The following is a 26403-nucleotide window of genomic DNA, read 5'->3' as shown; positions in this document are numbered from 1 at the left end:
TCTCTCTCTCTCACTCTTTCTTTCCTCTCTCTCTCTCTCTCTCTCTCTCTCTCTCTCTCTCTCTCTCTCTCTCTCTCTCTTCTGCCTCTCTCTGTCTCTCTTTCTCTCTCTCTCTTTCCTTTCCTCTCTCTCTCTCTCTCTCTCTCTCTCTCGCTCTCTCTCTCTCTCTCTCTCGCTCTCTCTTCTGCCTCTCTCTTTCACAAATACAGGCTTATAGACATATTGTAGGAACCTCCTCTCACAGTCCCTCTGTTAACTCCTCTCATCCCTTCACAGTAAAGACAGAGTTGTCATAGTAACGCTAGAGGTGGCCTCGAGCACCTAGAACACATTAGTGTGATAAAGAGCACGTTATATATTGTGATGTAGAGCACGCTACTGAAAAGAAAGAAGAAAGTTATAAGGATCTCAATTCAGCTATGGCCAGCTGTGGGTCAACCATGTCCCTTTTCTGGTTTTACAATGAACAATAACAAGTCATCCCAGTGTGTAAACCAACACTGGTGTGGTAGTGTTCTGACTCTTAAAAGACAAAGAGAACAGAGCAATGGAAAGAAACACACAAGAAGAGCCATCAAATATTTCAATGGCTGAATGAATGTTCTGTTACCTTCCTCTGAGGACCTGTCAGCTCGTTGCTTCTCCTACTGTTACAAAAAGAGATTCATGCTAAACAATCGGAAAGTATTCAGACCCCTTCCCTTTTTCCACATTTTGTTACATTACAGCCTTATTCTGAAATTGATTAAATTGTTTTTTTCCCTCATCAATCTACACACAATACCCCATAATGAGTTTTTAGACATTTTTGCAAATGTATTAAACATTTAAAACTGAAATATCACATTTGCATAAGTATTCAGACCCTTTACTCAGTACTTTGTTGAAGCACCTTTGTAAGCAAATACAGCCTTGGGTCTTCTTGGGTATGACGCTACAAGCTTGGCACACCTGTATTTGGGGAGTTTCTCCCATTGTTCTCTGCAGATCCTCTCAAGCGCTGTCAGGTTGGATGGGAAGCGTTGCTGCACAGCTATTTTCAGGTCTCTCCAGAGATGTTGGATCGGGTTCAAGTCCGGCCTCCGTCTGGCCACTCTACCACCTCCCTGACTAAGGCCCTTCTCCCCCGATTGCTCAGTTTGGCCAGGCGGCCAGCTCTAGGAAGAGTCTTGGTGATTCCAAACTTCTTCCATTTAAGAATGTTGGAGGCCACTGTGTTCTTGGGGACCTTCAATGCTGCAGAAATGTTTTGGTACCCTTCCCCAGATCTGTGCCTCGACACAATCCTGTCTCGGAGCTCTACGGACAATTCCTTCGACCTCATGGCTTGGTTTTTGCTCTGACATGCACTGTCAACTGTGGGACATTATATAGACAGGTGTGTGCCTTTCCAAATCATGTCCAATAAATTGAATGTACCACAAGTGGATTCCAATTAAGTTGTAGAAACATCTCAAAGATGATCAATGGAAACAGGATGCACCTGAGCTCAATTTCGAGTCTCATAGCAAAGGATCTGAATACTTATGTAAATAAGGTATTTCTGTTTTTTATTTTGAATAACTTTGCAGAAATTTCTAAAAACCTGTTTTCGCTTTGTCATTATGGGGTGTTGTGTGTAGATTAATGAGAGAAAAAAATGATTTAATTCATTTTAGAATAAGGCTGTAACGTAATAAAATGTGGAAAAAGGGAAGAGGTCTGAATACTTTCCGAATGCATATACATATATATACATACTACCAGTCAAATGTTTGGACACACCTACTCATTCAACGGTTTTTCTTTATTTTTACAATTTTTTACATTGTAGAATAATAGTGAAGACATCAAACCTATGAAATAACACATATAGAATCATGTAGTAACCAAAAAAGTGTTAAACTAATGAAAATATATTTTATATTTGAGATTCTTCAAATAGCCACCCTTTGCCTTGATGACAGCTTTGCACACTCTTGGCATTATCTCAACCAGCTTCATGAGGTAGTCACCTGGAATGCATTTAAATTAACAGGTGTGCCTTGTTAAACGTTAATTTGTGGAATTTCTTTCCTTCTTAATGCATTTGAGCCAATCAATTGTGTTGTGACAAGGTAGGGGGGGTATACAGAAGATAGCCCTATTTGGTAAAATACCAAGTCCATATTACGGGAAGAACAGCTCAAATAAGCAAAGAGAAGCGACAGTCCATCATTACTTTAAGACATGAAGGTCAATACGGAAAACTTTCCTTCAAGTGCAGTTGCAAAAACCATCAAGCGCTATGATAAAACTGGCTCTCATGAGGACCACCACAGGAATGGAAGACCCAGAGTTACCTCTGCTGCAGAGGATAAGTTAATTAGAGTTACCAGCCTTCGACATTGCAGCCCAAATAAATGCTTCACAGAGTTCAGGTAACAGACACATCTCGACATCAACTGTTCTGAGGAGACTGTGTGAATCAGGCCTTTATGGTCGAATTCCTGCAAAGAAACAACTACTAAAGGACACCAATAATAAGAAGAGACTTGCTTGGGCCAAGAAACATGAGCAATGGACATTAGACTGGTGGAAATGTGTCCTTTGGTCTGGAGTCCAAATTGGAGATTTTTGGTTCCAACCGCCATGTCTTTGTGAGTGAATGAATGATCTCTGCATGTGTATTTCACACCGTGAAGCATGGAGGAGGAGGTGTTATGGTGTGGGGGTGCTTTGCTGGTGACACTGTCTGTTATTTATTTAGAATTCAAGGCACACTTAGCCAACATGGCTACAACAGCATTCTGCAGCGATACGCCATCCCATCTGGTTTGGGCTTAGTGAGAGCAATATACTGTATATAGAGGTAGAAAGATGGGAGGGGGAGAGAGAGAGAGTCATATTCACTGTTAACTTTTTATTGTTTATTTCACTTTAGTTTCTTATCTATTTCACTTGCTTTGGGCAATGTAAACATATGTTTCCCATGCCAATAAAGCCCTTAAATTGAATTGAGAGAGGGAGAGAGGGAGGGAGAAAGCTAGAGAGAAAGAGGGAGGGAGAGAGAGGGGAGAGGGAGAGAAATACAGAGAGAGAGAGGGGGAGGGAAGGGAGGAGAGAGAGAGAGAAAGGGGAGGGAGGGGAGAGTGAGAGAGTGATAGAGTGAGAGAGATACAGACAGAGAGAGAGAGAGACAGAGAGAGAGAGAGTGAGAGAGAGAGAGAGAGAGAGAGAGAGAGAGAGAGAGATACAGTGAGAGAGAGAGGGGGAGGGAGGGGAGAGATACAGAGAGAGGGAGGGAGGGGAGAGGGAGAGAGATACAGAGAGAGAGGGGGAGGGGGAGGGAGGGAGAGATACAGAGAGTAAGAGAGAGAGAGAGAGAGAGAGGGAGGGAGGGGAGAGGGAGAGAGATACAGAGACAGAGAGGGAGGGGGAGAGGGAGAGATACAGAGAGAGAGAGCGAGAGAGAGAGAGAGAGAGAGAGTGGTGTTGATGGTATCCTCAATGAAATGATAAAATATACAGACCACAAATTTCAATTAGCTATACTTAAACTCTTTAACATCATCCTTAGCTCTGGCATCTTCCCCAATATTTGGAACCAAGGACTGATCACCCCAATCCACAAAAGTGGAGACAAATTTGACCCCAATAACTACCGTGGGATATGCGTCAACAGCAACCTTGGGAAAATCCTCTGCATTATCATTAACAGCAGACTAGTTCATTTCCTCAGTGAAAACAATGTACTGAGCAAATGTCAAATTGGCTTTTACCAAATTACCGTACGACAGACCACGTATTCACCCTGCACACCCTAATTGACAAACAAACAAACCAAAACAAAGGCAAAGTCTTCTCATGCTTTGTTGATTTCAAAAAAGCTTTTGACTCAATTTGGCATGAGGGTCTGCTATACAAATTGATGGAAAGTGGGGTTGGGGGAAAAACATACGACATTATAAAATCCATGTACACAAACAACAAGTGTGCGGTTAAAATTGGCAAAAAACACACACATTTCTTTCCACAGGGCCGTGGGGTGAGACAGGGATGCAGTTTAAGCCCCACCCTCTTCAACATATATATCAACGAATTGGCGAGGGCACTAGAACAGTCTGCAGCACCCGGCCTCACCCTACTAGAATCTGAAGTCAAATGTCTTCTGTTTGCTGATGATCTGGTGCTTCTGTCCCCAACCAAGGAGGGCCTACAGCAGCACCTAGATATTCTGCACAGATTCTGTCAGACCTGGGCCCTGACAGTAAATCTCAGTAAGACAAAAATAATGGTGTTCCGAAAAAGGTCCAGTTGCCAGGACCACAAATACAAATTCCATCTAGACACCGTTGCCCTAGAGCACACAAAAAACTATACATACCTCGGCCTAAACATCAGCGCCACAGGTAACTTCCACAAAGCTGTGAACGATCTGAGAGACAAGGCAAGAAGGGCCTTCTATGCCATCAAAAGAAACATCAAATTTGACATACCAATTAGGATCTGGCAAAAAATACTTTAATCAGTTATAGAGCCTATTGCCCTTCATGGTTCTGAGGTCTGGGGTCCACTCACCAACCAATAATTCACAAAATGGGACAAACACCAAATTGAGACTCTGCATGCAGAATTCTGCAAAAACATCCTCCGTGTACAACGTAAAACACCAAATAATGCATGCAGAGCAGAATTAGGCCAATACCCACTAATTATCAAAATCCAGAAAAGAGCCGTTAAATTCTATAACCACTTAAAAGGAAGCGATTCCCAAACCTTCCATAACAAAGCCATCACCTACAGAGAGATGAACTTGGAGAAGAGTCCCCTAAGTAAGCTTGTCCAACAACAACAACAACAACAACAACAACACAATTAGACCCAACCAAATCATGAGAAAACAAAAAGAGAATTACTTGACACATTGGAAAGAACAAACAAAAAAACAGAGCAAATTAGAATGCTATTTGGCCCTAAACAGAGAGTACACAGTGGCAGAATACCTGACCACTGTGACTGACCAAACTTAAGGAAAGCTTTGACTATGTACAGACTCTGTGAGCATAGCCTTGCTATTGAGAAAGGCCGCCGTAGGCAGACCTGGCTCTCAAGAGAAGGCAGGCTATGTGCACACTGCCCACAAAATGAGGTGGAAACTGAGCTGCACTTCCTAACCTCCTGCCAAATGTATGACCATATTAGAGACACATATTTCCCTCAGATTACAGCGATCCACAAAGAATTTGAAAACAAACCCAATTTAGATAAACTCCCTTATCTACTGGGTGAAAAACCACAATGTGCCATCACAGCTGCAAGATTTGTGACCTGTTACCACAAGAAAAGGGCAACCAGTGAAGAACAAACACCATTGTAAATACAACCCATATTTATGTTTATTTATTTTCCCATTTGTACTTTAACTATTTGCACATTGTTACAACACTGTATATATACATAATATGACATTTGAAATGTCTTTATTCTTTTGAAACTTCTGAGTGTAATGTGTACTGTTAATATTTATTGTTTATTTCACTTTTGTTTACTATCTACTTCACTTGCTTTGGCAATGTTAACATACGTTTCCCATGCCAATAAAGCCCTTCAATTGAATTGAAATTGAAATTGAATTGAGAGAGAGAGAGAGAGAGAGAGAAAGAGATCAAAAGAGATTAAGAGAGAGAGAGAGACAGGAAGTCACTGCGTCATTTGCACACACAACAGATATTCATCTCCAGTTTATTTTAAATACAAACATAGATTTTCTCTCACATCCATTCCAAACAGTGCTCAAGAGATTTAGGGGCACTAAAAGAATACTAAAACGATCCTTCAAAACGCCAAATCATTTATACACACGTTCTATTTGGAGAGAAATGCATAATCATGTGTGCAGGGGAGAGTATAGGCTTAAGTTAAGGAACCATAACACTGATTCAGTTCACGTAGCCTCTAAACTGATGTGATGGGCGGCCGGACTATTTACATTTCAGACGCTGCTAGAGTCCTGCTAGGGCTAATTGATTGGTGCAATGCTACGGCTAATTGATTGGCGCAATGTTAGGGCTAATTGATTGACCCCATGATTTAGGATGATATTTATTACCTATAGCTTAATTAAGGAGAGAGTATTTGAGTGTGTGTGTGTGTGTGTGTCTGTGTGTGTTTGTGTGGGTCTGTGTGTGTCTGTGTGTGTGTGTCTGTGTGTGTGTGTGTGTGTGTGTGTGTGTGTGTGTGTGTGTGTCTGTGTGTGTTTGTGTGTGTCTGTGTGTGTCTGTGTGTGTTTGTGTGTGTGTGTGTGTGTGTGTGCTGTGTGTGTGTGTGTGTGTGTGTGTGTGTGTGTGTGTGTGTGTGTGTGTGTGTGTGTGTGTGTGTGTGTGTGTGTGTGTGTGTGTGTGTGTGTGTGTGTGTGTGTGTGTGTGTGTGTGTGCTGTGTGTGTGTGTGTGTGTGTGTGTGTGTGTCTGTGTGTGTGTGTGTGTGTGTGTGTGTGTGTGTGTGTGTGTGTCTGTGTGTGTGTGTGTGTGTGTGTGTGTGTGTGTGTCTGTGTCTGTGTGTGTCTGTGTGTGTGTGTGTGTGTGTGTGTGTGTCTGTGTGTGTGTGTGTGTGTTTATTTATCTTCCCTTTTGTACCTTAACTATTTGCACATAATATGACATTTGAAATGTCTTTATTCTTTTGGAACTTGTGAGTGTAATGTTTACTGTTAATTGTTATAGTTTATTTCACTTTTGTTTATTATCTACTTCACTTGCTTTGGCAATGTTAACATACGTTTCCCATGCCAATAAAGCCCTTAAATTGAAATTGAATTGGGAGAGAGAGAGAGAGAGAGAGAGAGAGAGAGAGAGAGAGAGAGAGAGAGAGAGAGAGAGAGAGAGAGAGAGAGAGAGAGAGAGAGAGAGAGAGAGAGAGAGAGAAGAGAGAGAGAGAGAGAGAGAGAGAGAGAGAGAGAGAGGGAGAGAGACAGGGAGAGAGAGAGAGAGAGAGAGAGAGAGAGAGAGAGAGAGAGAGGGAGAGAGAGAGAGAGAGGGAGAGAGAGAGAGAGAGAGGAGATTGTGTCTGTCTGTGTGTGAAATAGAGAACTCTATTTCTAACTAATGGACATAAAGTCTTGGACCTTTATAATCCCTCTACTGCAGCAGAGTATTATATACAGGAGCAGTACTACATTTTTAAGGAGGGCTAGTGCAAGGGAAAGCCATGAATAGGGCCCTAGAGTTTTCATTGTTCAGGTCACATGGATGGTCAGGAAAACCTCAGGGCCCTCATCCACGAGTCATACAGGGAGAAAGAGAATGCAGTTTCTAAAAGGTGAATATATTTCACCAGCAGTGTGATCTACATAGGATAGAGGAAGGCACAGATCCTTTCTTTCTCTGACTGGCAGGATTCAGGACCGTTGATGTGCAAACTAAACTCTGAGATGGAGACATTGATTAAATGTTACTAGTATAGGGATGGTATTTACATGACCAGCCAGCCGTCATCTTGACCAGCATTTACCTATCGTATCCCCACTCGCAATGACTGTGGTATGTGGTTCTTTTAACCTACCTTAGTTGAATACACTGAGTGTAAGTCGCTCTGGCTAAAAGCTTCTGCTAAATTACTAAACGTTTTGAGGCACAGGCCTTCTACAACCAATCATCTTTGTTCCCTCCAGGACCTTACAACTCTGGTAGCCAATGGCACGGTCACCAGCAAGCCCCCCGTCACCCTGCGATTGGTCATTCCTGCCAGCCAATGCGGCTCTCTCATCGGGAAGGGCGGCTCCAAGATCAAGGAGATCAGAGAGGTGAGGGTTTCTCTTTACCAATCGCTTAAACATCCGTCCTCTCCTAGTCTCCTCCCCTTCATCTGCACTGATTGTAAAAAGACTTGACCTGTGAAAACAGTATGGTGGCTTGCTGTCAGTTCTTTCAAATCAGTACAGTGAAGGAGAGCAGGTGAGGAGAGGACAGAGTAGGTTTAAAGTCTGATTCATATCATGCAGTTTATTATGCATCTGTGTATAAATGACAGGTGGATTTTTTCACATTTGACAGGTGAAAACAATATGTTGGAAGCTCATCATTAGGCCGGCTTTCACCTGGTCAGTTATTTCAGATCAGAGCAATGGGATGAGAAGAGCTGTTTTTATCCAACTTTTAGCACTTTAGCACATATGACTGAACATTTTTTCCTGATCTTACCCACTCAGCACGTTTAATAGATGTTCTGTTTAGGATAGGTCACTGTACATGTATATGGACTATGCAGAGAGCTCCAACAAAACACATCCAATGTATTACTTTTAATACCTGCAAATGGCAAGTAAACTACTTGAACTATTTGAACTATTTGAACTATTTGAACTTGAGAGGAGAATTGTTTTAGACAGTTGAGAAAGTGTCTGTGTCAGTTTGCAATTGTAAATATGAGCCAGAAGTGAAAGGTTAACGACAAGGAGTTAAGCTTGTGTTATTGCTCCAGATAAATGACCTGTGTATTTTCTCACTCAACAGACCACCGGGGCACAAGTACAGGTAGCTGGGGACCTTCTGCCCAACTCCACAGAGAGAGGAGTGACGATATCTGGGACCCAAGACGCTATCATCCAGTGTGTCAAACTGATATGCACTGTAATTCTTGAGGTACTGTACACTCGGCTGCGTTCTCCACACATCTCCAAAAGTGTGCACTTAGCCGATAGCAGTGTGGTTTATTTGCATGGCTCATGGCTTCACCAGAGGATTGGTTTTCATCACCACATCATTACCAGCCACAGTAAGAGATGAAGGTCATAATTGATTTAAAGACAGACTCCAGCTATTTTTACTGTTTAAAAAACAATATTATTAGGTACACCAATCTAGTACCGGGTCGGACCCCCTTTTTCCTCCAGAACAGCCTGAATTCTTCGGGGAATGGATTCTGCAAGGTGTGTCTTTCAAACGTTGCTCAACTGGTATCAAGAGGGACCTACCGTGTGCCAGGAAAACATTCCCCACACCATTACACCACCAGCCACCAGCCTGTACCGTTGACACCAGGCAGGATTGGGGCCATGGACTCATGCTGTTTACGCCAAATCATGACTCTGCCATCAGCGTGACGCAACAGGAACTGAGATTCGTCAGACCAGGCGAATGTTTTTCCACTCCTCAGTTGTCCGGTGTTGGTGATGGCGTGCCCACTGGAGCCGCTTCTTCTTGTTTTTAGTTGATAGGAGTGGAACCCGGTGTGGTCGTCTGCTGCGACAGCCCGTCCGTGACAAGGACCGATGAGTTGTGTGTTCCTAGATGCCGTTCTGCACACCACTGTTGTACTGCGCCGTTATTTGTCTGTTTGTGGGCCGCCTGTTAGCTTGCGTGATTCTTGCCATTCTCCTTCCACCTCTCTCATCAATGAGCTGTTTTCTCCCCCAGGACGGCCGCTGAATGGATGTCTTTAGTTTGTTGCACCATTCTCTGTAAAGCCTAGACACTGTCGTGTGTGAAAAGCCCAGGAGGCCAAGCGTTTCTGAGATACTGGAACCGGCGCGCCTGGCACCGACGATCATACCATATCGCTTAGGTCACTCTTTTTCCCCATTCTAACGTTCAATCGAACAGCAACTGAATGCCTCGATGCCTGTCTGCCTGCTTTATATAACAAGCCACGGCCACGTGACTCACTGTCTGTAGGAGCGAATCATTTTCATGAACTGGGTGGTGTACCTAATAAACTGAGTGTAAATGTTTTTTGAGCAAGATAGTGTTTTTTTTTACACAAGTGCAAACTTCAAGGAGTAGGTCATTTAAGGAGTTGGTCTGATGGTGCCCTCTGATGTCATCAGCCTCCGCCTTGCTTGGGGAACAATAGAGAACAAAAAAGGAAAGCCCCCCCCCCCCCCAACTTGTGCCATGTCATGAGGATACCTGGATCACCTAGTAAGATTTGCCTTTTGTTAAGTAAATCAGGTGATAGGAGACTGGAGTATGACTTTAAGCAAAACGTGTGAAATCGTCAAGTATCAAAAAAGATGTATGATAAACAACACACAAGACTACGACATGTGGTCCTCTGTAGCTCAATTGGTAGAGCATGGCGCTTGTAACGCCAGGGTAGTGGGTTCGATCCCCGGGACCACCCATACGTAAAAATATATGCGCACATGACTGTAAGTCGCTTTGGATAAAAGCGTCTGCTAAATGGCATATTATATTATATTACTATAAATGTAATACTAATCTAATCTAATCTAATCTATCTGTCTGTCCGTCTGTAATGCAATATCTAAAATGTATACCCTCTTATCTGCAAATATTAAGAACTAGCCTACCGCAGTGAGTAGACCACTTATGAGGATTAGTCTAAATGCTAAAACAGAGAAATCAAAGGATTTAGTAACTCATTGTTATTCCACCTGAATCTCTGCTGGAGAGAACGCTGACCCTATCCAAGCATGCACTTTCAATGTAATTTTAGAATCAAAGCGTTTCAAAGATACATCTACTTTGTCTGTATAGTTGTAGTTTTTTGGTCGTTTTGTATCTAGTCTCCTCAAAGGGAGCCTGTATTGACCATATTCATAGTGTTTAAATATCTAGTCCCTAGCTCTAATCCTATCTAGTGTTTATATATCTAGTCCCTAGCTCTAATCCTATCTACTGTTTATATATCTAGTCCCTAGCTCTAATCCCATCTGACACTCCAGGCAGGCTAAAGGAAATGCTCAAAATATGTAGAAGATTTCCACGTTTTTGAAACGTGATCCCAACATTCTCCAACTCATCTATCCTTTTTAGGCTGTACGACTATATTTGATTGTGTGTTGTTGCCCTCAATTGTACTGTGATGTTTTTACTAAAAGCTACCCTGTCTTTAATACTGTTTGGTTTTGTCCTCTTGTATCTAGTCACCTCCGAAAGGGGCCACTATTCCATACCGACCCAGCCCCTCCCCAGGAACAGTCATGATGGCCGGGAACCAGGTGAGGATCAGAACCCATAACGTAACGCAACACAACATAGAACACAGTATAGCATCACATCACATCAACCTTAACATCACATAACCGGTAAGAATCAGAGCACATGACCATAGAAATATAATATTTGACCACCTCACAATAACCACCTGAACTCCCTCATCCTCCACACCAGGTTGCGATATTGAATTTAAATATTCAAAGTACTTCAGGTGCGATTAGCAAGAGAATAGTCCCAATCCCAAGTATTTTCAAATATCTGAATAGCATATTAAACCCTGGTCTGTATTAATTCACTGTAATTTCGGCCTGGTCCATATTTATCTATAAAATGTTATTGTTGAGATATTAAAGACATTCTAATGTTGCCTTTCTATTGTTGTCAGTACGAAAACATTTCTACTCATATCTCATACTCCACATTCCTCACACACACACACACACACACACACACACACACACACACACACACTCCCACATTGCCACTCTGAATTATCCAGCATCCATTTGATCGGTGCCCTGTGGACACACACACACACACACACACACACACACACACACACACACACACACACACACACACGGATGACTGACTGCATCAAAGCTTAGTCAGAGGACACCAAAGAGGACTCAACCTAATGTTTATTCATCATAGTGTAGCATGACTACTCATTAGAATCACGCGTACGCACACCACACACACCCATACACCTGCACACACACACACATACACACACATACACACACGCGCGTACACACACATACACACACATACACATGCGTACACACACACACATACACACACATACAAACACATACACACACACACATACACACTCATACAAACACATACACACACACACATACACACACACACATACACACACACACATACAAACACATACACACACACACATACACACACATACACATACAAACACATACACACGCGTACACATACACACACATACACACACGGTTGCATACAATAATATCAAGATCAATCATCTTCATGAATATTCAGCCATCATTTTCTGCCTGGGTTCCAGAGCAGAAAATAAATAAATTGCAATGGCATTAAAGTGGATCTGCCTCTACGTTCCAAATGGCACCCTATTCCCTATATAGTGCACTACTTTTGATGAAAGCCTTATGGGCCCTAGTCGAAAGTAGTGCACTAGATAGGGACTAGGGTGCCATTTGGGACATTGGCTGGATGTTTCTCAGCTTATTGCTTGATGCTTGCGACCTGTGACTGAGGTTCCCTATACAGTGGGGGAAAAAAGTATTTAGTCAGCCACCAATTGTGCAAGTTCTCCCACTTAAAAAGATGAGAGAGGCCTGTAATTTTCATCATAGGTACACGTCAACTATGACAGACAAAATGAGAAGAAAAAAAATCCAGAAAATCACATTGTAGGATTTTTTATGAATTTATTTGCAAATTATGGTGGAAAATAAGTATTTTGTCAATAACAAAAGTTTCTCAATAATTTGTTATATACCCTTTGTTGGCAATGACACAGGTCAAACGTTTTCTGTAAGTCTTCACAAGGTTCACACACTGTTGCTGGTATTTTGGCCCATTCCTCCATGCAGATCTCCTTTAGAACAGTGATGTTTTGGGGCTGTCGCTGGGCAACACGGACTTTCAACTCCCTCCAAAGATTGTCTATAGGGTTGAGATCTGGAGACTGGCTAGGCCACTCCAGGACCTTGAAATGCTTCTTACGAAGCCACTCCTTCATTGCCCGGGCGGTGTGTTTGGGATCATTGTCATGCTGAAAGACCCAGCCACGTTTCATCTTCAATGCCCTTGCTGATGGAAGGAGGTTTTCACTCAAAATCTCACGATACATTCATTCAACGGCCCCATTCATTCTTTCCATTACACGGATCAGTCGTCCTGGTCCCTTTGCAGAAAAACAGCCCCAAAGCATGATGTTTCCATCCCCATGCTTCACAGTAGGTATGGTGTTCTTTGGATGCAACTCAGCATTCTTTGTCCTCCAAACACGACGAGTTGAGTTTTTACCAAAAAGTTATATTTTGGTTTCATCTGACCACATGACATTCTCCCAATCCTCTTCTGGATCATCCAAATGCACTCTAGCAAACTTCAGACGGGCCTGGACATGTACTGGCTTAAGCAGTACATGTCCAGGCACTGCAGGATTTGAGTCCCTGGCGGCGTAGTGTGTTACTGATGGTAGGCTTTGTTACTTTGGTCCCAGCTCTCTACAGGTCATTCACTAGGTCCCCCCGTGTGGTTCTGGGATTTTTGCTCACCGTTCTTGTGATCATTTTGACCCCACGGGGTGAGATTTTGCGTGGAGCCCCAGATCGAGGGAGATTATCAGTGGTCTTGTATGTCTTCCATTTCCTAATAATTGCTCCCACAGTTGATTTCTTCAAACCAAGCTGCTTACCTATTGCAGATTCAGTCTTCCCAGCCTGGTGCAGGTCTACAATTTTGTTTCTGGTGTCCTTTGACAGCTCTTTGGTCTTGGCCATAGTGGAGTTTGGAGTGTGACTGTTTGAGGTTGTGGACAGGTGTCTTTTATACTGATAACAAGTTCAAACAGGTGCCATTAATACAGGTAACGAGTGGAGGACAGAGGAGCCTCTTAAAGAAGAAGTTACAGGTCTGTGAGAGCCAGAAATCTTGCTTGTTTGTAGGTGACCAAATATTATTTTCCACCATAATTTGCAAATAAATTCATAAAAAATCCTACAATGTGATTTTCTGGATTTTTTTTCTCAATTCGTCTGTCATAGTTGACGTGTACCTATGATGAAAATTACAGGCCTCTCTCATCTTTTTAAGTGGGAGAACTTGCACAATTGGTGGCTGACTAAATACTCCCCCCACTGTATCAATGTATTAATGTAATTACATAAATGGCCCCTTTTTAAAATTAGATTAATGTTCCTGCCAAACGATGATCTATTTGATGTTAAATCTCTGACGTTGATGAGAAAAGATGATCAGAATGATGTGATGGTGGTGATAGGGGACACTGAACAGGATACCTTGCGTTGCAGTGGGTGATGTGATGGTGGTGATAGGGGACACTGAACAGGATACCTTGCGTTGCAGTGGGTTGTTTAATATATTTACTGAGTTGCGCCTGACCCCCTGGTCTTTTGACTTAGTCTTATGTAGGGGAGACCAGAGGCAGATTTTTGGCGCCTGTGACATCCTACAGTTTGACTGTACTGAGTCTGACCCCCTGTCTGTCTGTCTGTCTGTCTGTCTGTCTCTCTGCCTCTGTGCTTGAAGGTGTTTGAGACGTCTGACTACGGATCACACCCCCTCTTCCATATGGCCCAGGGAGGGCTGGATTTACAACAAGTGAGTATGACGATGAACTGACTGACTGGCTGACTGGCTGACTGACTGACTGACTGACTGACTGACTGGCTGACTGGCTGACTGGCTGGCTGACTGACTGGCTGGCTGACTGGCTGACTGGCTGACTGACTGACTGACTGGCTGACTGACTGACTGGCTGGCTGACTGGCTGGCTGACTGGCTGACTGGCTGACTGACTGACTGACTGACTGACTGACTGACTGACTGGCTGACTGACTGACTGGCTGACTGACTGACTGACTGGCTGACTGGCTGACTGGCTGACTGACTGACTGACTGACTGGCTGACTGACTGGCTGGCTGACTGACTGAAGAGTGGGGAAGAGATGTCCTCTCGGTAGATACACTGACATGTTACTCACTTTGAGCACCTGGAAAAGTCCTGTCCATTACTACTACAGTGTCTCTAATTACATCTTGGACCAGGTAGACAGTTAGTCAGGCACCTTGGACCAGGTAGACAGTTAGTCAGTCACCTTGGACCAGGTAGACAGTTAGTCAGTCACCTTGGACCAGGTAGACAGTTAGTCAGTCGCCTTGGACCAGGTAGACAGTTAGTCAGTCACCTTGGACCAGGTAGACAGTTAGTCAGTCACCTTGGACCAGGTAGACAGTTAGTCAGTCACCTTGGACCAGGTAGACAGTTAGTCAGGCACCTTGGACCAGGTAGACAGTTAGTCAGTCACCTTGGACCAGGTAGACAGTTAGTCAGTCACCTTGGACCAGGTAGACAGTTAGTCAGTCACCTTGGACCAGGTAGACAGTTAGTCAGTCACCTTGGACCAGGTAGACAGTTAGTCAGTCACCTTGGACCAGGTAGACAGTTAGTCAGTCACCTTGGACCAGGTAGACAGTTAGTCAGTCACCTTGGACCAGGTAGACAGTTAGTCAGTCACCTTGGACCAGGTAGACAGTTAGTCAGGCACCTTGGACCAGGTAGACAGTTAGTCAGTCACCTTGGACCAGGTAGACAGTTAGTCAGGCTCCTTGGACCAGGTAGACAGTTAGTCAGTCAGTCATTTTGTAGTGTAGTGATGAGAATAGGAGCGGGAAATAAACATGTGGAGAGAACTGACCCTGGATATAGAACTGATCCTGGATATAGAACTGATCCTGGATATAGAACTGATCCTGGATATAGAACTGACCCTGGATATAGAACTGATCCTGGAAATAGAACTGATCCTGGATATAGAACTGACCCTGGATATAGAACTGATCCTGGATATAGAACTGATCCTGGATATAGAACTGATCCTGGATATAGAACTGATCCTGGATATAGAACTGACCCTGGATATAGAACTGACCCTAGATATAGAACTGATCCTGGATATAGAACTGACCCTGGGTATAGAACTGATTCTGGAACTGACCCTGGATATAGAACTGACCCTGGATATAGAACTGATCCTGGATATAGAACTGATCCTGGATATAGAACTGACCCTAGATATAGAACTGATCCTGGATATAGAACTGATCCTGGATATAGAACTGATCCTGGATATAGAACTGACCCTGTATATAGAACTGATCCTGGATATATAACTGACCCTGGATATAGAACTGATCCTGGATATAGAACTGACCCTAGATATAGAACTGACCCTGGATATAGAACTGATCCTGGATATAGAACTGATCCTGGATATAGAACTGACCCTGGATATAGAACTGACCCTAGATATAGAACTGATCCTGGATATAGAACTGACCCTGGATATAGAACTGACCCTGGATATAGAACTGATCCTGGATATAGAACTGATCCTGGATATAGAACTGACCCTGGATATAGAACTGACCCTAGATATAGAACTGATCCTGGATATAGAACTGATCCTGGATATAGAACTGATCCTGGATATAGAATTGACCCTGTATATAGAACTGATCCTGGATATATAACTGACCCTGGATATAGAACTGATCCTGGATATAGAACTGATCCTGGATATAGAACTGACCCTGGATATAGAACTGATCCTGGATATAGAACTGATCCTGGATATAGAACTGACCCTGGATATAGAACTGATCCTGGATATAGAACTGATCCTGGATATAGAACTGATCCTGGATATAGAACTGACCCTGGATATAGAACTGATCCTGGATATAGAACTGACCCTGGATATAGAACTGACCCTGGATATAGAACTGATCCTGGAACTGACCCTGGATATAGAACTGACCCTGGATATAGAACTGATCCTGGATATAGAACTGACCCTAGATATAGAACTGATCCTGGATATAGAACTGATCCTGGATATAGAACTGATCCTGGATATAGAATTGACCCTGTATATAGAACTGATCCTGGATATATAACTGACCCTGGATATAGAACTGATCCTGGATATAGAACTGATCCTGGATATAGAACTGATCCTGGATATAGAACTGACCCTGGATATAGAACTGATCCTGGAAATAGAACTGATCCTTGATATAGAACTGACCCTGGATATAGAACTGATCCTGGATATAGAACTGATCCTGGATATAGAACTGACCCTGGATATAGAACTGATCCTGGAAATAGAACTGATCCTGGATATAGAACTGACCCTGGATATAGAACTGATCCTGGATATAGAACTGACCCTAGATATAGAACTGATCCTGGATATAGAACTGATCCTGGATATAGAACTGATCCTGGATATAGAACTGACCCTGTATATAGAACTGATCCTGGATATATAACTGACCCTGGATATAGAACTGATCCTGGATATAGAACTGATCCTGGATATAGAACTGACCCTAGATATAGAACTGATCCTGGATATAGAACTGACCCTAGATATAGAACTGATCCTGGAACTGACCCTGGATATAGAACTGATCCTGAATATAGAACTGATCCTGGATATAGAACTGACCCTGGAACTGACCCTGGATATAGAACTGATCCTGGATATAGAACTGATCCTGGATATAGAACTGACCCTAGATATAGAACTGATCCTGGATATAGAACTGATCCTGGATATAGAACTGATCCTGGATATAGAACTGACCCTAGATATAGAACTGATCCTGGATATAGCACTGACCCTCGATATAGACTCTGATCCTGGATATAGAACTGACCCTAGATATAGAACTGACCCTGGATATAGAACTGATCCTGGATATAGAACTGATCCTGGATATAGAACTGACCCTAGATATAGAACTGACCCTGGATATAGAACTGATCCTGGATATAGAACTGATCCTGGATATAGAACTGATCCTGGATATAGAACTGACCCTGGATATATAACTGATCCTGGATATAGAACTGATCCTGGATATAGAACTGACCCTGGATATAGAACTGACCCTGGATATAGAACTGATCCTGGATATAGAACTGATCCTGGATATAGAACTGACCCTAGATATAGAACTGACCCTGGATATAGAACTGACCCTGGATATAGAACTGATCCTGGATATAGAACTGATCCTGGATATAGAACTGATCCTGGATATAGAACTGACCCTGGATATAGAACTGACCCTGGATATAGAACTGACCCTGGATATAGAACTGATCCTGGATATAGAACTGACCCTGGATATAGAACTGATCCTAGATATAGCACTGATCCTGGATATAGAACTGACCCTGGATATAGAACTGATCCTGGATATAGAACTGATCCTGGATATAGAACTGACCCTGGATATAGAACTGACCCTGGATATAGAACTGATCCTGGAACTGACCCTGGATATAGAACTGACCCTGGATATAGAACTGATCCTGGATATAGAACTGACCCTGGATATAGAACTGACCCTGGATATAGAACTGACCCTGGATATAGAACTGATCCTGGATATAGAACTGACCCTGGATATAGAACTGATCCTGGATATAGCACTGATCCTGGATATAGAACTGACCCTGGATATAGAACTGATCCTGGATATAGAACTGATCCTGGATATAGAACTGACCCTGGATATAGAACTGATCCTGGAACTGACCCTGGATATAGAACTGACCCTGGATATAGAACTGATCCTGGATATAGAACTGACCCTATATATAGAACTGATCCTGGATATAGAACTGATCCTGGATATAGAACTGATCCTGGATATAGAACTGACCCTGTATATAGAACTGATCCTGGATATAGAACTGATCCTGGATATAGAACTGACCCTGGATATAGAACTGATCCTGGATATAGAACTGATCCTGGATATAGAACTGACCCTAGATATAGAACTGATCCTGGATATAGAACTGATCCTGGATATAGAACTGATCCTGGATATAGAACTGACCCTGGATATAGAACTGATCCTGGATATAGAACTGACCCTGGATATAGAACTGATCCTGGATATAGAACTGATCCTGGATATAGAACTGACCCTGGATATAGAACTGACCCTGGATATAGAACTGATCCTGGATATAGAACTGATCCTGGATATAGAACTGACCCTGGATATAGAACTGATCCTGGATATAGAACTGATCCTGGATATAGAACTGACCCTAGATATAGAACCGATCCTGGATATAGAACTGACCCTGGATATAGAACTGACCCTGGATATAGAACTGACCCTGGATATAGAACTGACCCTGGATATAGAACTGACCCTGGATATAGAACTGACCCTGGATATAGAACTGACCCTGGATATAGAACTGACCCTGGATATAGAACTGATCCTGGATATAGAACTGATCCTGGATATAGAACTGACCCTAGATATAGAACTGATCCTGGATATAGAACTGACCCTGGATATAGAACTGACCCTGGATATAGAACTGATCCTGGATATAGAACTGATCCTGGATATAGAACTGATCCTGGATATAGAACTGACCCTGGATATAGAACTGATCCTGGATATAGAACTGACCCTGGATATAGAACTGATCCTGGATATAGAACTGATCCTGGATATAGAACTGACCCTGGATATAGAACTGACCCTGGATATAGAACTGATCCTGGATATAGAACTGATCCTGGATATAGAACTGACCCTGGATATAGAACTGATCCTGGATATAGAACTGATCCTGGATATAGAACTGACCCTAGATATAGAACTGATCCTGGATATAGAACTGACCCTGGATATAGAACTGACCCTGGATATAGAACTGACCCTGGATATAGAACTGACCCTGGATATAGAACTGACCCTGGATATAGAACTGACCCTGGATATAGAACTGATCCTGGATATAGAACTGATCCTGGATATAGAACTGATCCTGGATATAGAATTGACCCTGTATATAGAACTGATCCTGGATATATAACTGACCCTGGATATAGAACTGATCCTGGATATAGAACTGATCCTGGATATAGAACTGATCCTGGATATAGAACTGACCCTGGATATAGAACTGATCCTGGAAATAGAACTGATCCTTGATATAGAACTGACCCTGGATATAGAACTGATCCTGGATATAGAACTGATCCTGGATATAGAACTGACCCTGGATATAGAACTGATCCTGGAAATAGAACTGATCCTGGATATAGAACTGACCCTGGATATAGAACCGATCCTGGATATAGAACTGACCCTAGATATAGAACTGATCCTGGATATAGAACCGATCCTGGATATAGAACTGATCCTGGATATAGAACTGACCCTGTATATAGAACTGATCCTGGATATATAACTGACCCTGGATATAGAACTGATCCTGGATATAGAACTGATCCTGGATATAGAACTGACCCTAGATATAGAACTGATCCTGGATATAGAACTGACCCTAGATATAGAACTGATCCTGGAACTGACCCTGGATATAGAACTGATCCTGAATATAGAACTGATCCTGGATATAGAACTGACCCTGGAACTGACCCTGGATATAGAACTGATCCTGGATATAGAACTGATCCTGGATATAGAACTGACCCTAGATAAAGAACTGATCCTGGATATAGAACTGATCCTGGATATAGAACTGATCCTGGATATAGAACTGACCCTAGATATAGAACTGATCCTGGATATAGCACTGACCCTCGATATAGAACTGATCCTGGATATAGAACTGACCCTAGATATAGAACTGACCCTGGATATAGAACTGATCCTGGATATAGAACTGATCCTGGATATAGAACTGACCCTAGATATAGAACTGACCCTGGATATAGAACTGATCCTGGATATAGAACTGATCCTGGATATAGAACTGATCCTGGATATAGAACTGACCCTGGATATAGAACTGATCCTGGATATAGAACTGATCCTGGATATAGAACTGACCCTGGATATAGAACTGACCCTGGATATAGAACTGATCCTGGATATAGAACTGATCCTGGATATAGAACTGACCCTAGATATAGAACTGACCCTGGATATAGAACTGACCCTGGATATAGAACTGATCCTGGATATAGAACTGATCCTGGATATAGAACTGATCCTGGATATAGAACTGACCCTGGATATAGAACTGACCCTGGATATAGAACTGACCCTGGATATAGAACTGACCCTGGATATAGAACTGATCCTGGATATAGCACTGATCCTGGATATAGAACTGACCCTGGATATAGAACTGATCCTGGATATAGAACTGATCCTGGATATAGAACTGACCCTGGATATAGAACTGACCCTGGATATAGAACTGATCCTGGAACTGACCCTGGATATAGAACTGACCCTGGATATAGAACTGATCCTGGATATAGAACTGACCCTAGATATAGAACTGATCCTGGATATAGAACTGATCCTGGATATAGAACTGATCCTGGATATAGAACTGACCCTGTATATAGAACTGATCCTGGATATAGAACTGATCCTGGATATAGAACTGACCCTGGATATAGAACTGATCCTGGATATAGAACTGATCCTGGATATAGAACTGACCCTAGATATAGAACTGATCCTGGATATAGAACTGATCCTGGATATAGAACTGATCCTGGATATAGAACTGACCCTGGATATAGAACTGATCCTGGATATAGAACTGACCCTGGATATAGAACTGATCCTGGATATAGAACTGATCCTGGATATAGAACTGACCCTGGATATAGAACTGACCCTGGATATAGAACTGATCCTGGATATAGAACTGATCCTGGATATATAACTGACCCTGGATATAGAACTGATCCTGGATATATAACTGATCCTGGATATAGAACTGACCCTAGATATAGAACTGATCCTGGATATAGAACTGACCCTGGATATAGAACTGACCCTGGATATAGAACTGACCCTGGATATAGAACTGACCCTGGATATAGAACTGACCCTGGATATAGAACTGACCCTGGATATAGAACTGACCCTGGATATAGAACTGACCCTGGATATAGAACTGATCCTGGATATAGAACTGATCCTGGATATAGAACTGACCCTAGATATAGAACTGATCCTGGATATAGAACTGACCCTGGATATAGAACTGACCCCTGGATATAGAACTGATCCTGGATATAGAACTGATCCTGGATATAGAACTGATCCTGGATATAGAACTGACCCTGGATATAGAACTGATCCTGGATATAGAACTGACCCTGGATATAGAACTGATCCTGGATATAGAACTGATCCTGGATATAGAACTGACCCTGGATATAGAACTGACCCTGGATATAGAACTGATCCTGGATATAGAACTGATCCTGGATATAGAACTGACCCTGGATATAGAACTGATCCTGGATATAGAACTGATCCTGGATATAGAACTGACCCTAGATATAGAACTGATCCTGGATATAGAACTGACCCTGGATATAGAACTGACCCTGGATATAGAACTGACCCTGGATATAGAACTGACCCTGGATATAGAACTGATCCTGGATATAGAACTGATCCTGGATATAGAACTGACCCTAGATATAGAACTGATCCTGGATATAGAACTGACCCTGGATATAGAACTGACCCTGGATATAGAACTGACCCTGGATATAGAACTGATCCTGGATATAGAACTGATCCTGGATATAGAACTAATTCTTTATTATAGATAGTTTTATTAGTTATGCTATTCTAGCTAGCTATACTATACTAGTTTGATATTGATTACTGCTCTTTTGGTTAGAGCCTTCAAGCTAAGCATTTCACTGTACTTGTGCATTTGACAATACAACTTGAACTGAACATACACACACAAGCACATACGCACATACACTCATGCATGCACACACACACAACCACACGCAAGAATGTGTACTAAACCATGCACACAGACACACACACACACAATAGAACCAGGCCAAGTCTCCCTTGTTGTCCCAGTGTATATTTCCAACCCCAGTGTCCTCTGTTGTCTGCTGTTCGGCATTATCACTGTAGAGCTAAACAGAGATGGTGTGACAGAGAGTAGACAGGGAGAGAGAGAGGCGAGAGGGAGAGCCAGAGAGGGGGGAGGTAGAGAGAGAGAGAGAGCTAGAGAGAGAGAGAGAGAGAGAGAGAGAACTAGAGAGAGACAAAAACACGAAGAGCTATCTATCCAAAACGGAGATGTATGGGTAAACCACTTCTCCAATCTTTTTGGCCCTATAACAGAGAACAAACAGCAAAAAAATATACATGATCAAATGCAAATCTTAGAATCAACTATTAAAGACTACCAGAACCCACTGGATTCTCCAATTACATTGAATGAACTACAGGACAAAATACAAACCCTCCAACCCAAAAAGTCCTGTGGTGTTGATGGTATCCTCAATGAAATGATAAAATTGACAGACCACAAATTTCAATTAGCTATACTTAAACTCTTTAACATCATCCTTAGCTCTGGCATCTTCCCCAATATTTGGAACCAAGGACTGATCACCCCAATCCACAAAAGTGGAGACAAATTTGACCCCAATAACTACCGTGGGATATGCGTCAACAGCAACCTTGGGAAAATCCTCTGCATTATCATTAACAGCAGACTAGTTCATTTCCTCAGTGAAAACAATGTACTGAGCAAATGTCAAATTGGCTTTTACCAAATTACCGTACGGCAGACCACGTATTCACCCTGCACACCCTAATTGACAAACAAACAAACCAAAACAAAGGCAAAGTCTTCTCATGCTTTGTTGATTTCAAAAAATATTTTGACTCAATTTGGCATGAGGGTCTGCTATACAAATTGATGGAAAGTGGGGTTGGGGGAAAAACATACGACATTATAAAATCCATGTACACAAACAACAAGTGTGCGGTTAAAATTGGCAAAAAACACACACATTTCTTTCCACAGGGCCGTGGGGTGAGACAGGGATGCAGTTTAAGCCCCACCCTCTTCAACATATATATCAATGAATTGGCGAGGGCACTAGAACAGTCTGCAGCACCCGGCCTCACCCTACTAGAATCTGAAGTAAAATGTCTTCTGTTTGCTGATGATCTGGTGCTTCTGTCACCAACCAAGGAGGGCCTACAGCAGCACCTAGATCTTCTGCACAGATTCTGTCAGACCTGGGCCCTGACAGTAAATCTTAGTAAGACAAAAATAATGGTGTTCCGAAAAAGGTCCAGTTGCCAGGACCACAAATACAAATTCCATCTAGACACCGTTGCCCTAGAGCACACAAAAAACTATACATACCTCGGCCTAAACATCAGCGCCACAGGTAACTTCCACAAAGCTGTGAACGATCTGAGAGACAAGGCAAGAAGGGCCTTCTATGCCATCAAAAGGAACATAAAATTTGACATACCAATTAGGATCTGGCTAAAAATACTTGAATCAGTTATAGAACCCATTGCCCTTTATGGTTCTGAGGTCTGGGGTCCGCTCACCAACCAAGAATTCACAAAATGGGACAAACACCAAATTGAGACTCTGCATGCAGAATTCTGCAAAAACATCCTCCGTGTACAACGTAAAACACCAAATAATGCATGCAGAGCAGAATTAGGCCGATACCCACTAATTATCAAAATCCAGAAAAGAGCCGTTAAATTCTATAACCACTTAAAAGGAAGCGATTCCCAAACCTTCCATAACAAAGCCATCACCTACAGAGAGATGAACTTGGAGAAGAGTCCCCTAAGTAAGCTTGTCCTGAGCCTATGTTCACAAACACAAACAGACCCCACACAGCCCCAGGACAACAACAACAACAACAACAACAACACAATTAGACCCAACCAAATCATGAGAAAACAAAAAGAGAATTACTTGACACATTTGAAAGAACAAACAAAAAAACAGAGCAAACTAGAATGCTATTTGGCCCTAAACAGAGAGTACACAGTGGCAGAATATCTGACCACTGTGACTGACCCAAACTTAAGGAAAGCTTTGACTATGTACAGACTCAGTGAGCATAGCCTTGCTATTGAGAAAGGCCGCCGTAGGCAGACCTGGCTCTCAAGAGAAGACAGGCTATGTGCACACTGCCCACAAAATGAGGTGGAAACTGAGCTGCACTTCCTAACCTCCTGCCAAATGTATGACCATATTAGAGACACATATTTCCCTCAGATTACAGCGATCCACAAAGAATTTGAAAACAAACCCAATTTTGATAAACTCCCTTATCTACTGGGTGAAAAACCACAGAGTGCCATCACAGCTGCAAGATTTGTGACCTGTTGCCACAAGAAAAGGGCAACCAGTGAAGAACAAACACCATTGTAAATACAACCCATATTTATGTTTATTTATTTTCCCATTTGTACTTTAACTATTTGCACATTGTTACAACACTGTATATATACATAATATGACAATATGATTGTTTATTTCACTTTTGTTTACTATCTACTTCCCTTGATTTGGCAATGTTAACATACGTTTCCCATGCCAATAAAGCCCTTAAATTGAATTGAATTGAATTGAACTAGAGAGAGAGAGAACTAGAGAGAGAGAGAGAGAGAGAGAGAGAGAGAGAGAGAGAGAGAGAGAGAGAGAGAGAGAGAGAGAGAGAGAGAGAGAGAGAGAGAGAGAGACCCAAACCAAACCCAGAGTTTAGTTACGCCCAATGTGTACAGTATGAGGGGCATCAGCGGCAGGCTGGACGGGAGCGTTGGCATCCTCAGAATGGAGTGGAGATAAGTGCTTATTCTCTGGCTAGGCCCTGGGGACTGCCATCATCCTAGTAGCTAGAGCTAATGAAGACTCTGCATGGGAGAGGGAGAGGAACGAGAGGAGAAGAAAGGTGGGGGAGGAAAGGAAAGGAGAGATGTGGGTGGGAGAGGGGGGAGATTAGGGGAGAGGATAGGTGGGGGAAGGAGAGGAAAGGAGAGATGTGGGTGGGAGAGGGGGAGATTAGGGGAGGGGAGAGGTGGGGGGAGAGGAAAGGAGAGATGTGGGTGGGAGAGGGGGATTAGGGGAGAGGAGAGGTGGGGGAGGAGAGGAAAGGAGAGATGTGGGTGGGAGAGGGGGGAGATTAGGGGAGGGAGAGGTGGGGGGAGAGGAAAGGAGAGATGTGGGTGGGAGAGGGGGAGATTAGGGGAGAGGATAGGTGGGGGAGGAGAGGAAAGGAAAGATGTGGGTGGGAGAGGGGGGAGATTAGGGGAGAGGAGAGGTGGGGGAGGAGAGGAAAGGAGAGATGTGGGTGGGAGAGGGGGAGATTAGGGAGAGGAGAGGTGGGGGAGGAGAGGAAAGGAGAGATGTGGGTGGGAGAGGGGGGAGATTAGGGGAGAGGAGAGGTGGGGGAGGAGAGGAAAGGAGAGATGTGGGTGGGAGAGGGGGGAGATTAGGGGAGAGGAGAGGTGGGGGAGGAGAGGAAAGGAGAGATGTGGGTGGGAGAGGGGGAGATTAGGGGAGAGGAGAGGTGGGGGAGGAGAGTAAAGGAGAGATGTGGGTGGGAGAGGGGGAGATTAGGGGAGAGGAGAGGTGGGGGAGGAGAGGAAAGGAGAGAATGTGGGTGGGAGAGGGGGGAGATTAGGGGAGAGGAGAGGTGGGGAGGAGAGGAAAAGGAGAGATGTGGGTGGGAGAGGGGGGAGATTAGGTGAGGGGAGAGGTGAGGGAGGAGAGGAAAGGAGAGATGTGGGTGGGAGAGGGGGAGATTAGGGAAGGGGAGAGGTGGGGGCGAGAGGTGGGGCGGAGAGAAGAGGGGGAGAGAAGAGAGGAGATGGGGAGAGGAGAGG

The 26403-nt window shown here is 43.2% G+C and overlaps 1 protein-coding gene across 4 annotated transcripts in view; it reads left to right on the top strand.

Moving 5' to 3' along the window:
• The window catches only part of LOC121574705 (poly(rC)-binding protein 3), a 162145-nt gene that overhangs the window by 90429 nt on the left and 45313 nt on the right, over positions 1-26403 (top strand). For all 4 annotated transcript variants that reach the window (XM_041887252.2, XM_041887250.2, XM_041887248.2 and 1 more), the window contains 4 exons: positions 7629-7760; positions 8470-8598; positions 10845-10919; positions 14200-14271. In XM_041887252.2, coding sequence (XP_041743186.1) covers positions 7629-7760; positions 8470-8598; positions 10845-10919; positions 14200-14271 — 408 coding nt within the window. The remainder of the gene's footprint in view (positions 1-7628; positions 7761-8469; positions 8599-10844; positions 10920-14199; positions 14272-26403) is intronic.

This window comes from Coregonus clupeaformis, unplaced genomic scaffold (genome assembly GCF_020615455.1).
Source record: "Coregonus clupeaformis isolate EN_2021a unplaced genomic scaffold, ASM2061545v1 scaf0123, whole genome shotgun sequence".
Lineage (NCBI taxonomy): Eukaryota > Metazoa > Chordata > Actinopteri > Salmoniformes > Salmonidae > Coregonus > Coregonus clupeaformis.
This window is presented reverse-complemented; position numbering and strand designations above follow the sequence as displayed.